The 15,298-nt window shown below is 48.7% G+C and overlaps 5 protein-coding genes across 5 annotated transcripts; 2 read left to right on the top strand and 3 right to left on the bottom strand.

Moving 5' to 3' along the window:
- Window positions 1-1,563: 1,563 nt before the first annotated feature.
- Window positions 1,564-3,402, bottom strand: FSUBG_11155 (UDP-galactopyranose mutase; the record flags this gene model as incomplete). Its single annotated transcript, XM_036675807.1, has 5 exons — window positions 1,564-2,610; window positions 2,667-3,017; window positions 3,075-3,155; window positions 3,217-3,286; window positions 3,392-3,402. 5 exons carry the CDS (start codon window positions 3,400-3,402, stop codon window positions 1,564-1,566), a joined length of 1,560 nt encoding a protein of 519 aa, XP_036533386.1.
- A 4,752-nt stretch (window positions 3,403-8,154) lies between these two features.
- Window positions 8,155-9,556, top strand: FSUBG_11154 (triose phosphate 3-phosphoglycerate phosphate translocator; the record flags this gene model as incomplete). The annotated part of the gene is made up of 4 exons (XM_036675806.1): window positions 8,155-8,288; window positions 8,363-8,430; window positions 8,489-9,120; window positions 9,173-9,556. 4 exons carry the CDS (start codon window positions 8,155-8,157, stop codon window positions 9,554-9,556), a joined length of 1,218 nt encoding a protein of 405 aa, XP_036533385.1.
- Window positions 9,557-10,396: 840 nt separating this feature from the next.
- Window positions 10,397-11,079, bottom strand: FSUBG_11153 (60S ribosomal protein L27-A; the record flags this gene model as incomplete). The annotated part of the gene is made up of 2 exons (XM_036675805.1): window positions 10,397-10,792; window positions 11,017-11,079. 2 exons carry the CDS (start codon window positions 11,077-11,079, stop codon window positions 10,397-10,399), a joined length of 459 nt encoding a protein of 152 aa, XP_036533384.1.
- A 660-nt stretch (window positions 11,080-11,739) lies between these two features.
- Window positions 11,740-12,537, bottom strand: FSUBG_11152 (tetratricopeptide repeat 36; the record flags this gene model as incomplete). Its single annotated transcript, XM_036675804.1, has 1 exon — window positions 11,740-12,537. The coding sequence occupies one exon, from the start codon at window positions 12,535-12,537 to the stop codon at window positions 11,740-11,742; it is 798 nt and encodes a 265-aa protein (XP_036533383.1).
- Window positions 12,538-13,606: 1,069 nt separating this feature from the next.
- Window positions 13,607-14,881, top strand: FSUBG_11151 (4-hydroxyphenylpyruvate dioxygenase; the record flags this gene model as incomplete). Its single annotated transcript, XM_036675803.1, has 1 exon — window positions 13,607-14,881. The coding sequence occupies one exon, from the start codon at window positions 13,607-13,609 to the stop codon at window positions 14,879-14,881; it is 1,275 nt and encodes a 424-aa protein (XP_036533382.1).
- Between the last annotated feature and the right edge of the window lie 417 nt (window positions 14,882-15,298).

The raw sequence follows: 15,298 nt of genomic DNA, 5'->3' as shown, positions 1-15,298 counted from the left end.
TTCAACCGATACTTGGACTGGATATATCTTGGGGAGTCAGTCATATTAGGTATCCATCGAGTACGGAGTGGTTCAGAACTAATTGCTGAGAATTACCCACGTTTTTGTGTGTGCGCGAAAAGATACAGGGTCCAAGTCTTGTTCACGAGCTGGTCCCGTCTTGAACTAGTAGTGGATGACGGAACAGCAAGGATATCATCCGGTTTGACAGTTGGGCCTCGTACATGGTGATCGGTACAGTATTGGTGGTAATCACCCTGCCTCTGGCTGAAGAAAGTGGACGCATCAAGTGTCAAGCAGAACACGTTGTGGTTCAATTCAGGGTAGTCCTACATACCCTACCACCCTGCATATTCAGCTTCCATTGCATCATCCAGCAGTTTTACCCGAGTATACTGACTTGACCCCGTTTCAAAACATTATGCAGAAACAACTGTGCTCTCTTACCATAGTCACCGTTAACATCATCTCACTCACTCACTATTTCCCCTCTCCGTCTCAGTAGCCACGATCCCATTGACTTTCTTGTTTCAGCCGAAACTCTACAGCGTCTCTAGTGCCACTATTCCCGCCTTAGGCAGCCATAACAACTCAAGCTAAGAATATCTCATCTCTCGGTGCCTCATTTTGCCCATCCCTTCTGTTTTGGCCAAAGTTTACAACGAACTACAAAAGTTTTTCCAGTCTCGTGCTGTCAAGGCGAAATCCCAATATTCTGTTATTGCCCATCCATAACTTCAATCATGGCCTGCCGTATCAGAATCTCATTGTTCAAGTCAAGAAGTTGTGTGGGCTTCACAAAATCGACTCATGCGCGATGGACCCTTGCGGCGCCGTTTATGGGGCAGCACAACCAAGTCCGCGCTTGTTTATTAAACTGATCCGTAGGTAGGGTAGCTTTGGGCACGCATTCCCTTCAAGAGAGGTGAAGCTGACAGCAACTGACTTTTCTTCAGTGTAACTTCATCATCATGGGCAACAAAAATGAGATATCTTAATTACATTCTCGCATCCACCCCTAGTCAGATTGCTCAACGCACACAGACTATGATGTAAGTGGCAGGGAATTAAATGTCACTGAAACATCAACCCAGAACCATCACTGTCAAACAACAGCTCTGATGCAGTAGAGCTAAAACACGTAAATCCTTCCACAAAGCAGATAAAAGGCCCAGAATGGCCAGAATGGCATCAACGATGGAAACATGAACATCTTCTAAGCTCTATTGTATGTTGTATACTATTATGTATCTGTATAGGATAATCCGTTCATTTGTCTTAACCCTAGAGCAAAAATCCCAAATCTATCTCTATCATGTCCCTCCGCCTTGTCAAGCGGAATCCTATATCCATCCGTCCAGCTGACTGGAAATCTTCACCAGCAGCGGCCCATGTCTCGTCATCAATCCTAAATTCGGACTCATCGTTTCTCGAGGCGTTAACTCGCCCCCACAAAGTTTTCTTGTACACATGTCTCTTGAGATATCAAACAACGTGCCCAATCATAAATTGCTCACGCTATACCTTCAGCTCTGTTTCCAATCCATTCCATCGGCTGTGAATTTACTGGGCCTTGGAGTGGCTTGGAATATCCTTAGTGCCGTTGGTCTGAGGAGGAGCCACAATGAAGTTCTGAGTGAGGCGTCGCTCAGTGTTCTGGCGAGAGTTGACAAAGTCAGGGTAGTTGAGTGTCAGCTCCACGGCACCGCTGTGGATAGCATCAACGGCCTCAACACCGAGCATGAAGGAGTGGTCCTGGTTACCGACCTCGTATCGCCAGCTGCCGAATCGACCACGGGAGAGAATGTCCATAGCCTCGAGCTTGGGGAGGACCTGCTTGAGGACGCCCTCACGCTCGAGGGTGGGGGTGGGGTAACCATGGTCGAAAGCACGGTGATAAGTAGAGACAATCTCATCCTCGGGCTTGATCATCTCGGTGTTGATGAGACCCTGGATGCTATCCTTGAGGAGGTTCTCAACATCGACAGGTTTCATGGTAGACTGGGAAACCTCTAGCATGATAGACCAGTAAGGTCCCTCCTTAGCCTCGGAAGACGCAGGCTTCTCACCATTAGCCAGGTAAAGCGTGGGGAGCTTGGCATCCTTCTGAGGCTGGTTGTAGGGGGAGTAGTTGGAGAAGATAGTGGCACGATAGAAGGGACAGTTGTCCTCGGGGAAATACAGCCAGCACTTGTCACCGATGCGCTCAGGGCGCTCGCCTCGGATACCGACACCAATGACATGGGTAGTGGAGTAGTAAAGTTGCTTGGTAAGGCCGACAAGCTCCTGGTTGCCGAGCTTCTCGGCGAGGTGGTCAACGGCCATGGTGTTGATGAGCTTGTTATAACCGATGGTGCTGCCATCGGCGAAGTAGGCAATCTTCTTCTCGGCATCAATTTTTGTGACCTCTCCCTGCTTGCCGAATCGCTTGTTCTCCTTGGGAATGGTCTCAGCGACGGCAATCCAGATACCGCCGGTACCATCGCGGGCGGGGAATCGGAAAGTAGCGTTAGGGCCCCAGTTACCAGCAACCTTGTTGAGGATAACGTTCTTAGTAACGAGCTTAGCATCGGGGGCAGCGACACGCTCACCGAGCCACTGACATTGCATCTGTTGGATTATCAGTATACTAACTTCACTGCAATATACCGAATCTGTGGTCGTACCTTGGTGGTAGGGACGGCCCAGACCTTGTAGTTGTAAGGTCGCATGAAGATGTTGGCGATACCCTCACCCATCATACGGACAATCCACTCATCAAAGTCCTTGGGCTTGGTGTTGGCAACACGGCACTCAAGAGCAGAATCAATGATGCCCTCGATACAGCTGACCTGGTCCTCCTTGGGAAGCATGGAAATATTGTTCTGGAAGGGGTAAGGAACCCAAAGGCCCTTGTAGCGAACGTAGGAGATTCGCTGGTGAGTGTACCAGTCATCGTCCTTGGGGAGGGCCTCGTCGATGCAGTCGTCGAAGTACTTGTAGTGGGAGAAAATAACGTGACCACCGACGTCGTAGAGCTAGAACAATCGCGTGGTTAGGAATATATTTGTCGAAGTTGGAAGATGACGACTTACGAAACCCTCGGGGGTGGTGTCAGTGCTAGCAAGACCACCAGCCTTGTCAGAGGAATCGACAATCAGCCATGAAGGGCCGTTCTGTCAACATCGTCAGCCTGTGGTTCTCGGCCTCAAGGTGAAGGTGGCGGTGAGCGCATACAATGTGGTTGAGACGCTTGGCAGCACCGAGACCAGTAGGTCCCATGCCAATAACGAGGACATCAACGTTACTACAACGACGATAAATGTCAGCAAGATGTCTTTCTGCATGAATAAAAAGTATTTTCGAGTAGAGAGGCGTTAAACAATAGGGAACAGGCGCAAAGGCAACTCACACGTCGGCCATGGTGGGGGTATTAGATGAAGCTGAAGAGGATGGACAGAGGACCGCAAAAGGCACAGAAATATGCAGACGCCGACAACAATGGAGCGACGGAGGGGAGAAGAAGTTGTACAGAGCAATAAGAAGACAGCGAGAAGATCAAAGCTCGTGGTTGCTGTAGATATTGACCGCGATTGCAGAAAGTGAGGTGGCTTCAGGAGTCTGGCAGAAAAGGAGACGGTAACGGATCGATGGCGGGGCTAAAATTATTTTGGGTCCCCTCGACACTCCTAGCCGCTAGCCTCCCTTAGTTGGGGCCCCACCCTCGGGCCCCTGATGCTGTAGATGGTGGGTGGGCGTGGGTGGGCGTGGGTGGCCTGGTTCTAACATGGGATTGGATGAGCTATGTGATATATTCTCGGGTTGTTGGTAGCACAATCAGGGTCAGAGTCATGATAAAGACAGGGACTCTAAGGAAAGGAGATTATTTTCAGTCCAGCTTGGGCCATGGATGTGTTGATACTGGACCTGCATAGAAACGTCAGTTTTGCAGCACCGACTTTGTGGTGTAACTACCTTGTTAGATTAGAGATGATCTCTTGTGAAAGGCAATCTTATTGCCAGGCACATAGACAGATCAACCTTGTCGCCCCAACCTCCACTGTTAATAAGGGTCTTTCGATGACCGGCCTGCTCTGAACAGTGTCCAACCGCTTTCAACAATAGAATACGAATATGACAACCGGCTACAGTACGGGTTAGTAGTCGCAATATTCTTTATTGCATGAAACTTTCCCCCGACACGCTATTCGGCCTATGTATACTAACGGACACTGTGCCAACCTATGAATGGGGACAATTAGCCTCTTTTCTTAGTAGCTGTCGGGGTGGCTCCCGTCGCCTCGACTCCGCCAAGATTCCGTCAACTCCAATATCAGAGCGGCGTTCTAAGCACCACAAGCTGATCTTGCATTAATCCGTTACTTAGGTTCGATATATTTGAAACCTGCGTTCCTAAGATAATCAACGCGTTACCAACTTCATTACTGCGGTTTGTTAGGATTTCGGACAATGATGGCCAACGGCATGCTTACTGGTCAGAGATCCCACACGATGGATTCGATAGTCTGTTGGGTACTGTACAAAGTAGGTCCACAGAGTCTTTTGCTGTAATTTCCTAAGATGAGGTGTAATTCAACGTCCATGGCAGACAAGATTATCACTATCAAGAGCGTCTTTGACTGGATAATTCAACACACTCCTAGTCACTCTATGCCGCTGGCCAATCCAAAGCATGCCCACGACCAGATCTCAATTTCTCTTCTGACCATCGCCAAATTTAAAACGAAGCCACAACTTGATGCTTATATCCGGGTCAGATCAACTGTATGTATGTGCATCATTCTTGTCTGCTGGGTGAAGCTCGTTAGAAGTGGCACACAAGCTCGTGTTCCAGAATACCCGTATGTCGTGCAACCCAAGTTCTTCACAATTTCTTGCAAACAACTGTCAAGAAAATGTCACTGACTGTTGCTGACGGGCAGTCTGAGACGCACGGATGAAAATATGTAATGTCAGGGGTGTTTTACAGGACGGATGAGTGGGGGATCCTAATAAACCAGGGGTGTACGGAGTACCTGTACAGCGTAGCATGAATTCAGCTCTATCATGATAAGATACGGGATGTCCAATGATTGTCCAAGCAATTTCTGCGTTCGAATCTCTTTAGATGGAGTCTGTAGCAAAACAATGTTGCTAGCACGAAGCGGTCAACCGTTCAAGTAGAATTACATATGCCTATAGTTGGTTCACACTAGTTGTTACATGCATGTAACAAGCTTTCGCCTCTCCCTTCTTTCTTTGGCCCTTGCCTCCGTGTTGAGCGATGATCGCGGCTATTGTTTCCACAATATCGGCTCATGTAAACCGACCTTGAAACTATCATGGACAAGCTGGAGCAACGAGATGAAGGGCTGGAAGGCCACGCAGAAGGCTTCGTAACCTTCGATTAAGAAACGTCACTGGACCCAGATATAGCATAGGATCAACTGACGGTTTGTGAAGTGTCTCCACCAGGCACGGCTGTTCGATAACCTCTGACAGCATTGTATGGACTCTGAAACAGGAAGCCGATCAACCAGCCATCAGAATCGTTTTGGCGCTACCATGTTGTTTTATCAAGAGCCAACCGTGCGTAACTTGCAACGCGAGGCTCGCCTTGCGGGTGAGCTCCCGCCCTCTTCAGCCTGGTCTTGGCTCGTTGTGGCGTGGATGAGAACTAGTATACACAATGGTAATAGATCCCTCCTCTCGCACGACGTACGGATTTTGTTACCAACAAGGGGCGCCACGTAAAATACCTCATTGCCATTGTTTTTTCCCCCTCGAGGATGAACGCAATGTTCTTAGTAAATACTCTAGAATTAGATCCACCAAGAGCCAGCTTTGAACAATGCACGCCCTAGCTCGACATGGTTACAGGGACCCCTTATGGGTTTTCCAGGATTGGCATATATCCTCGGTTCGGTTTGATATCTCTCTGTGTCTGTCTCCATATTCTCTACATGCATACATACCATGGCATTCTGACACGATCAAAATGGGTCCTTGGGCCTAAGAATGCATGCTTAACTGAAAGCCAAGTTCGGCAAACTGGGCCGTTTCTTCGGCCCAAGGTGATGGACCTCTGAGCCGTTCGGCTGGATCTGCAGATGTGTGGACGAGCTGGCGTTGAGATTCTGGTTACGTTTGAATGCCAAGCTGGATCTACCGATTAACTTGTTGGAGACATGACATAGCAAACTATAATGGTTACTTCGGGCCATGGCAAGTTTTCCTCAGTGAGGATTAGGCTTCTGACATATCTCACAGTCTGTTTAACCAGTAGCTGAAGTTCTGAAGGAAGAAAAGGGAGGTAAACGATGATGAATCAATGATAATTCGAGGTGGGTTGCTGAAGCTGTCTAGCTGTATGTAGTTATAACCTACTTCTAGTACTGGAGGTTATAAGCTGAATCATTCCGTACTGCTGAAGGAAGAAAGAATGCTGTGTGTTGAAGACCTGCCGCTCATGGCCAAGGTGCAAACCGAGACAAGATTAGAGTGACGTATGTCTCTGGTTCACGAGTATTATACGAATATAGACCGCGTAAGTGAGGGCCAGACCGTCAATGTCATGGGAATGGAATGCAAGAATGAAGCCTCGCGGTTCGAGGAATCAATAGACCGAATTGATTGCCTCAAGAGAATAGCTTGTGAACTTTAAAGGAACTTTAAGGAACTTATGTATTATGTGAACCACACTTTACTTGTTTTTGCGGTTGTTTCCTTTACTAGACAGGATCTAGATCTTCCCTGACTGTACTCCGTATTTAGACGAAAACGTCCAAATTCGAGATGGTTCCGGCAGTTGGAGGTTCGCTCAACCGGGGCGGGGTGTGAAGGTCTCCATCGTTGACAGTTGACAGTTTGAGGTACCTGAGGGTAAATAATGAGTCGACGGTAAGTTCTCGAAGACATATATTCTCTTCTAGAAACTGACAGCTACCTACCTATTAAAGGAACAGTAATGATCGAACGGCAGAACTACTCAATCTAGCATGCGTTTGTTCTTTCTGTCACTTGTTTAGGTACCTACTTACAATAAAGCAGGTAGTGATAGAATTGAGCCATTCAGCCACAATTCCTCCCTCGAACTCTCACCACCTTCGCAAAGTCCAGATTCGCATCGAAATGCAGTAAGCGCACAGTGCGAAAAGTCCCTTCAGCTTATCTGGCAACGACAATTGGAGGGCGATCTTCCAACGTGGGCGGGATGATTCGCCAGGCTTGGCTCGGTCGTATCTAGCGGATGCCCCTGAATAGAACAACATCAGCCAGTTCCTGTTCCAGTTACAGTACCTGTACATAGTACCTTGCATCCCTCCAGCGGGCAGTTGCCCCTCTGCCCCTGTACACGCGTCAAATCAGCTTTTGCAGACTTCGGGTGCCACACGGCTGGGGGTACCAGTACCTGAGCATGAGAATTGTCTCGTTCCCTCATCCACTTTGTTCGTGTTCAACTGGCTGAGGGCTTATTAGTACTAGTCAGTCAGTCAGTCAGTCAGTCAGTCACTGCAGGGTCGGCCACTTGTGCTGAGCTTTGTGGCTCCTCCACTAATATGCATCAAAAGGCTAATTTCAGAGGGGAAAACCAGTCCATAACATTTTTATGATTGCCGCGCCTCACCCTTGATTGATTCCTAGCTTGCCTTGCCTCCAACCAAAATAACAATAATAGCCCACACCACACCCCCTGGATGAGATTTGGAGATCTAGTCAACATTGGCTATTCCCCTTTTACCAACTGAAGTACCCTTCTTCATCCCAAGCCATCCCTCTCATTCCTTTTTTATTTCCTCCCTCTTTCTACCTCTCGTACCAGAGACGACTTCTTGTCTTGCTGCCTTGTTTCTTCAGTCTTTCTCTTTACCTCATCCCTTGCGAAACCAGGCCACCTTGAATCAAACTCCAAGGAGATCACCTTTTTTTCCCGCCTTTTTTTCTCTTCTTTGAGACCTTGTCTCTCCTGGGCCCCGCCAAATTGCATATCAAGCACCCCTCGCCTTTTCCGATTCTATTCCATTACAGGACTCGGCTGTCCGTCCGCTCGTTTGCGCGCCCCCCCTAAAATCTGTCTTCAAGGGGTCTCTTATCTACAACCACGACTTTTCTCGCCGACAGCCTCAACCATCTTCAACCGCATCCTTTACATCACCAACAACCAGAGTAATCATAATGTCGGCTGACGAAAAGATCCGCGTCTCGGGCGAGACGCCTCGTGCGACCACTCCTGTTCTTCCAACGGTTAATCCCGGTCTCGAGAAGTCACAGTCTGCTCGCGCTTCAGTTCACCCTACTTTCTATGTTATGTCAGTAGTTTTCTCGACTATCCCAGAAAGTGACTTGACGATGCGCCAGAACCGTTGCTAACCACATTGTGTAGTGCATGGATTGGTTTTTCATCATCCGTTATTCTGTTCAACAAATGGCTCCTCGATACCCTCAACTTCCGTACGTTATCAACATTATTGGGATATATCTGCTCCTCTGCTGACATGTCAACTCCCAGGCTACCCCGTCATTCTAACGACCTACCACTTGACCTTCGCGACAGTCATCACTCAGGTTATGGCCCGATGGACTCCTTACCTTGACGGCCGCAAGACCGTTAAGATGACAGCCCGCGTTTACGTCCGTGCCGTTGTCCCCATCGGCATTTTCTTCAGCTTGAGTTTGATCTGCGGAAATTTGACATATCTGTATCTCTCTGTTGCTTTCATCCAGATGCTCAAGGCTACCACACCCGTCGCCGTTCTCATCTCTGGCTGGATTCTGGGTGTTTCTGCTCCCAACCTCAAGCAGTTCCTCAATGTCTCCGCTATTGTTGTCGGTGTCATCATTGCTTCCATGGGCGAAATCCACTTCGTCACTGTTGGGGTGCTCTTCCAGATGGGCGGTATCATTTTTGAGGCTCTGCGACTTACCATGGTCCAGCGCCTGCTGAGCTCCGCTGACTACAAGATGGACCCTCTCGTCTCTCTGTACTATTTTGCTCCCATCTGTGCTGTCATGAACGGTGTGGTTGCTCTGATTTGGGAAATCCCCAGGTGCTCGATGGCCGAGGTTTACCACGTTGGTCTGTTCACTTTCTTCCTCAACGGTCTCTGCGCTTTCTTGCTCAATGTCTCCGTCGTCTTCCTGGTATGTTTCCCTTGATAACTCCTACGCAACTTGATACTAACGAGATTATCAGATTGGCAAGACTTCTGCTGTCGTGCTCACACTCTGCGGTGTTCTTAAGGATATTCTCCTGGTCATTGCTTCCATGATGATCTGGGGTACCCAGGTTACTGGTCTTCAATTCTTTGGTTACTCCATTGCTCTTGGTGGCATGGTCTACTACAAACTCGGCTACGAGCAGATCAAGGGCCACATTGCTGATGCCAACCGACAGTGGGCTGAGTTTGGTGTTCGCAAGCCCATTCTCCGCAAGGTCACCATCATTATTGCTACCGCTTTGCTCATTTTCACCTTCTTTGGTGGTCTTGCTCCCGGTTACTCATCCGAGGTTGATCCCACTAGACTGGCCAATGAGGTGTCCAACCGTTTCGGCATCAACGATGCCCAGCACGTCTAGAGCTCTGTATTATACGGTCTCAATGTGAAGCAAGACCCGGACGTTTAGTTGACGGGGCGAATGGCGATCTAAGGAGCCTCTTTTCTATATCCGTTATTTCCTTATTTATTACGCCCAACCAAGTTATTGGACTTGGTCCGAATGTGCCCACAGTCGAATTGACTTGGCGCACTTTTCTGTGGATTGGAGACTTTTTGACATATTCTGTTTGATTGGGGAAAGGAGGTATTATGAAGTGTAAAGCCATAGAGCTGGGCGCAGAGCGCGAGGTAGCGGTCCTATGCATGAACCGCATCACGAAAGGTCTAATTGATGTGTAACTCTAGACGGCGTTTGGCCATAGACATGTAGAAACGAAACGGTTAAGAAAAACCTACCATAACAAAAGTTCATTGATCTATTTTGCTTCTTTCGTTTCACCGTATTCTGTGCATGTGTACGTGTGCGTGTAATGTACGTTTTGACGGTAAATTTTAATTCATGTTATGGATTTCGTAAACCTCGTAGACGTTCAACCGTCAAGAAAAAGTCCTCAAGGTCTATTCAACACCTCATTGATGGTATCAGTTCATTGAACGCCGCCAGTGGTATCCTTCGGTCGGGACAACACGTCCGTCCGATCCGCGTTGTATATTGACGCTACAATCACGCGGCAAGTAGAGATCTGGTTGTGATTTAAGAAACTTCATATTGAGCCCATAAAAACCGGCGTTCCTTAATGCCATCGATGCTCTGTACATCCCGCCAACTCCCTAACCGTGATGGAGAAACGATTCCTTTTTTTAAAACTCTGTGGTGGATGGTTAGCAACGCTTTGATTTATTTAAACGCCAAGAGCACTCAGCGGGTTTTGGTGCAGCTCTGCTCGAGTGGTATGGCGCAGCGATGGTACAACATACTGAGAGGGGTGAAGAACCATCGGTTCTTGCCGCTGGTGTATCGCTCCTCGAGCACCTTCTTGACAGTCTTCTTGGCATCCTCGCGCTGGGAAACCTCCTTGAAGGTGTCGTTGGAGACGGCGCCCTTGAGGCCCTCGAGCTCCAAGGTGTAGCGAGTGGGCATCAAGTGGTTGTAGTTGATGACCTTGATGAAAGGCTTGATCTTGTTTCGCTTCTCCTGGCGAGTCTTGGACATGCGGCGGGTGATCTTGGAGGGGTATCGCTCAATGCCGGCAACCAGGGCGTGGCCGAAAGGGTGAGGCTTGTTGCCGTTGTCAACGGGCTGGATGATGACAACCTATATGAAGCATATCGAGTCAGCGAAATGTTTCCTTGAAGAAAACGACGGGTAAAGATCGTTTCCCATCATAGCATTCCTGCGAGTTCTGCACTCCGTGTCTTGTCATATAAAACACCAATGACCTCTTCGTTTCAATCCCTTCCCTCGACCTTATCTTGCTCGGATGCCGCAGAACTCGGGAAATGCCATGAATAGCAGTGTAAAATCTGTCGAGGTCGTACCTTCTTTCCGGCGTATCTGCCGCGGGTGATGATGGCGACTCGGCCGACCTTGAGGAACTTCATCTTGTCCGGCGGTGTGTTGTCTGCTGGTTAGTGAAGTTGCGAGGAGTTGTCAAGACAAGTTCAAATTACGCACCAAAATATTTTGTGTGGGCTGGTGGCAAGCGAGACCCAGCTAGTCACATGACGGGGTTCCTTTTTTCGGAGCGTGTGTGACGGGTCTGTGCATAGAAGACCTGCCCTGAACTTTTCGAGGCACTCATTCTGTATTACCTAAGCTCATTGGCGGCTCCAATTGTATGGACGGCAGATGGGTGTTACTAACGGTAAGGCACCTCACCTCACCATTGTTCATATACTTGATAAGATAGGAATATCACGATGCCTGCGCCAACGTATATCATCTCCCGCGCTGCGGATCCAATTTTCGGTGTCTTGATTGGCCTTTCAGCCGCTGCAACAAGAATCAACCGTGAAGAAAAGGACCAAGGTCGAACAACTCAACAGACCCTTGAAGCTGCACGACGGTAATCCCGCAAATCATTAGCTGGAAATAATATAAAAACTGACTGACAACATAGACGAATGGGGCTTTCTTCCAAGTCTTCGTAATACTGTCTGGGCTTGCTTTGGCACCTGAGTCACTACTGGTTTTGCCAACTTTCAAGATCGTAATGGCATGTTAAGCCTTTTTGGATATTGTATCTCATTATATACATGCACTTAGTCACCAAAAGATGGACCATATTCCTTCTTCATCGCTTCTCGAACAATTTGTCCGCAGAGTTTGGCCGTTGGGTTGACACTCACGGCCAAACCCTTTGCAATTGGATTTCCATACCTTCCACCAAACGCCAGGTCTCGAGATGCGGCACCCTCAAAGTCGAGCCTTTCCCATTTGGACTCTTCGAGGGTCCCATCGATATCCAAAGAACGACTTAGCATGAGCCTGGCTGTTTTCAGATATAATGCCGCTCTTTGAGTGTGAGCCATAGACAGAGTGCGCGCGACCTGAGGAGAAATAGGCATGGTTGGTGATGAAGGAGTGAGGAGCGCGATTGATGTTTCGATATCGCTCAATGCTGTCACAACAGCTTTTTTTCTTTCCGCCTCGTCGGGTGACTCTATTAAGGGCGCGGAGTTATCTTTGGTATCGGAGAGCATCATCGCATCTCCGTAAAGCCGCCTGAGGATCTGTACACGGTTGTTTCTGGCGCTGGCGTAGTTGGGATACTCAGCAATCATGCTCTCAACCGCAGAAAGGCTTTGCTGATAACCCTTGACAGCAACATCTTTTCCTTCTTCAGATCCAAGACTCTTCAGTTGGGTTTCAAGGCTCTGGATGCAACGAATCATGTCTCGCTCCCTCTCGACTACTCGCTCATATGTCGTGGCATCTGTAATTTTCGGGTCCCGTGGTAATGAGGAGTCGAGAACGATACCGGCATATGGATTTGACTCCGGATCCTTGATTTTCTCGAGGATATTGATATCGTGTTTGCTTAAGCATACAGATGCCATTGCGACTGTTGTCGAGCAGTGACTGAGCAGATGAAGGTAACCCAGTGATTCAATTTGAGACCTGCGATTCTGACATTCGGCGAGGACGATAGGCTCAGGAAGCTAACTCAGGAAACTGCCTCTGGAGGTGTAGATCCTGTAATGTTTGGGATCTGATGTGATGTGCTGAGTGACAGAGATGGCGCTGAAAAGGGCTGGCTCAGGGTTCTAAATATCATTCCTGATATGGGCATGCTGGATAAGCCAACCTGCTTGAGAGGCGTCTCGGCTTTAGCGGGAGATGATCGATACTCAGGCGACTAGTTCTCTTCATTCGCAAGGATGTTTCGGCCGGCTTTGCTGACGACAGTTCCGCAGTCCATCACAGGGCATGCCGCCATAGAGTGCTTGTTAAGCCGTGTTGGGACTTCTGGAAGTAGTCGGCCAATGTCGGCTTGGGGCGGCTGGCGCCGCAGCGGGACACTCGGCCGGGGAAGTTCCGCAGTGATAACCTCACAACCACCATCATCAACCTTCGGCACTACCGCCTTTGAGATCGATCAATTGGGCTCTCTTGGCTCTTTTGATGATATCAATCAGACCGCCGTCTGACGCGGAAGCCCCGCGCGTGACCCTCAACCCTGCCATGACGGGCATGGCTTTGCTTTCTTACGCCGCAAACCCCATTGGTTCCCAGTTTCAATGGAACTCAAGCCAAAGAGGATGTTACCGATGGGATATGACTGGTATGAGCTATCTCCTGCTTATCCTTGCGGGCCTGTCTTGGGCCGTGTAATGCCTTCTCCAGGCGGAGGCGTTCCGTGTGAGAATTGACAAAGAAACAAGCAATACCTACTTGTTGCTTCATGGTTAAGCCGGGCTTGAATCAAATTGGGATTTCTTACATATACTCGCCTATAGCCCCCCATTTCATTCATAGCCATCAGCTCAAGTCAGTTAACAACTTCCTGCATACCTAGCTTCTCGAAGCCACCACACGGAAACAATTTGACCCTAAAACATAAGCCTCAAACAAACGTTTACCCTATTCTGATATCAAAGACTCACCCATCAAGCCGTCTGTGTGTCAATGTCCCCTTCTGCCATCACCAATTCCCCTCTTCAGCAGGCAACTCAGCCTACTACTGTTCCTATCGCTTCTGCCCTCGGCCAAGCAGACAACACTTTTGCGGTTCAGCCGCCCCCTAACTTCACCGGCTATGATCACATAACCTGGTGGGTTGGCAATGCCAAACAGGCTGCCTCATATTACACTAATCTTTTTGGCTTCAAGCCCATCGCATATAAGGGGCTCGAGACTGGAAGCCGATACTTTGCCTCGTATGTCATTGAGAACAACGATGTCCGCTTCGTTTTCACCTCGCCTCTGCGATCAGAAGCTCATTTCCCAGACGATGAGCCTATCTCCAAGTCGGACCGAAAGCTTCTCAAGGAGATGTACGCTCATCTCGAACGCCATGGCGACGCCGTGAAGGATGTTGCCTTTGAGGTCGAGAACGTCGACGGAGTATATCATAAGGCGGTTCAGGAGGGTGCTATTGCTGTTCAAGACCCCAAGGTCAGCAAGGACAAGGAGCATGGCTCCGTCTCCACAGCCATCATTTGCACATATGGTGACACCACCCATACCCTCATCTCCCGCCAAAACTACACGGGACCCTTCCTCCCTGGCTACCGAACCTGGAAGAAGCACAGTGCCACTGTGTCTCTGCCAGATGTTCCCCTAGCCCGTATCGACCACTGTGTCGGTAACCAGTCCTGGAACGAGATGGACTCGGCCTGCGCTTTCTATGAGCAGTGCCTTTCCTTCCACCGTTTTTGGTCTGTGGACGATTCACAGATCTGTACCGAGTTCTCAGCTCTGAGCTCCGTTGTCATGGCTTCACCAAACAACATCGTTAAGATGCCCATCAATGAGCCAGCTCTCGGCAAGAAGAAGTCCCAGATTGAAGAGTATGTCATCTTCAACTCTGGGCCTGGCGTCCAGCATATTGCACTTCTAACTCCCGATATAATCACTGCCGTCTCAGCACTACGCGCCCGTGGTGTCGAGTTCATCGACGTTCCACCATCATATTACACTGACATGCGCCACCGCCTCAAGACAGAACGTCGCAACTGGGAGCTCAAGGAAGAATTTGAGACTCTTGAGCGTCTCAACATCCTAATCGACTACGATGAGGGTGGTTACCTACTTCAACTTTTCACCAAGCCCCTCATGGACCGACCCACAGTCTTCGTTGAGATCATTCAGCGCAACGACTTCGATGGCTTCGGCGCTGGTAACTTTAAGAGCTTGTTCGAGGCTATTGAGCGTGAGCAAGCTGAGCGTGGCAACCTGTAAATGCAATGTCTCTGAGATGGGGCATATCAATGAGGGGAAATAAAAAATGCATCACATATGCATATACATGGCCCATATTGCATGGGAAGAATTCTAGGAGAACCAAAATTTCGTTGGAGCATGAGACGAGTTTACGATGGCATGTCATTATTACAATACTGGACAGCGATACACCACACCAGTGCTTACGAGCCATTTGCCCACAACATACTTAGACTGAAATGTAAAAAGAAAAAAACTTGACAGAAACTTTAGTTCCTAATGCACCGCTTCTGGGTCGTTATGTACGATGTTTACTTACAGTATTCATGACATAGATGAATGTTGCGTCTTCTTTGTACGCTCCTGGAATTAAACCTCCTTTCTCTCTTATCTTCAGCTACACATAATGACACATTGTTTGACACATACAGTGTC

This window comes from Fusarium subglutinans (assembly GCF_013396075.1).
Source record: "Fusarium subglutinans strain NRRL 66333 chromosome Unknown NRRL66333_c0000205, whole genome shotgun sequence".
Taxonomy (NCBI): Eukaryota; Fungi; Ascomycota; class Sordariomycetes; order Hypocreales; family Nectriaceae; genus Fusarium; species Fusarium subglutinans.
Note: the sequence above shows the minus strand (reverse complement) of the source record. Positions and strands in the feature narration are given on the sequence as shown.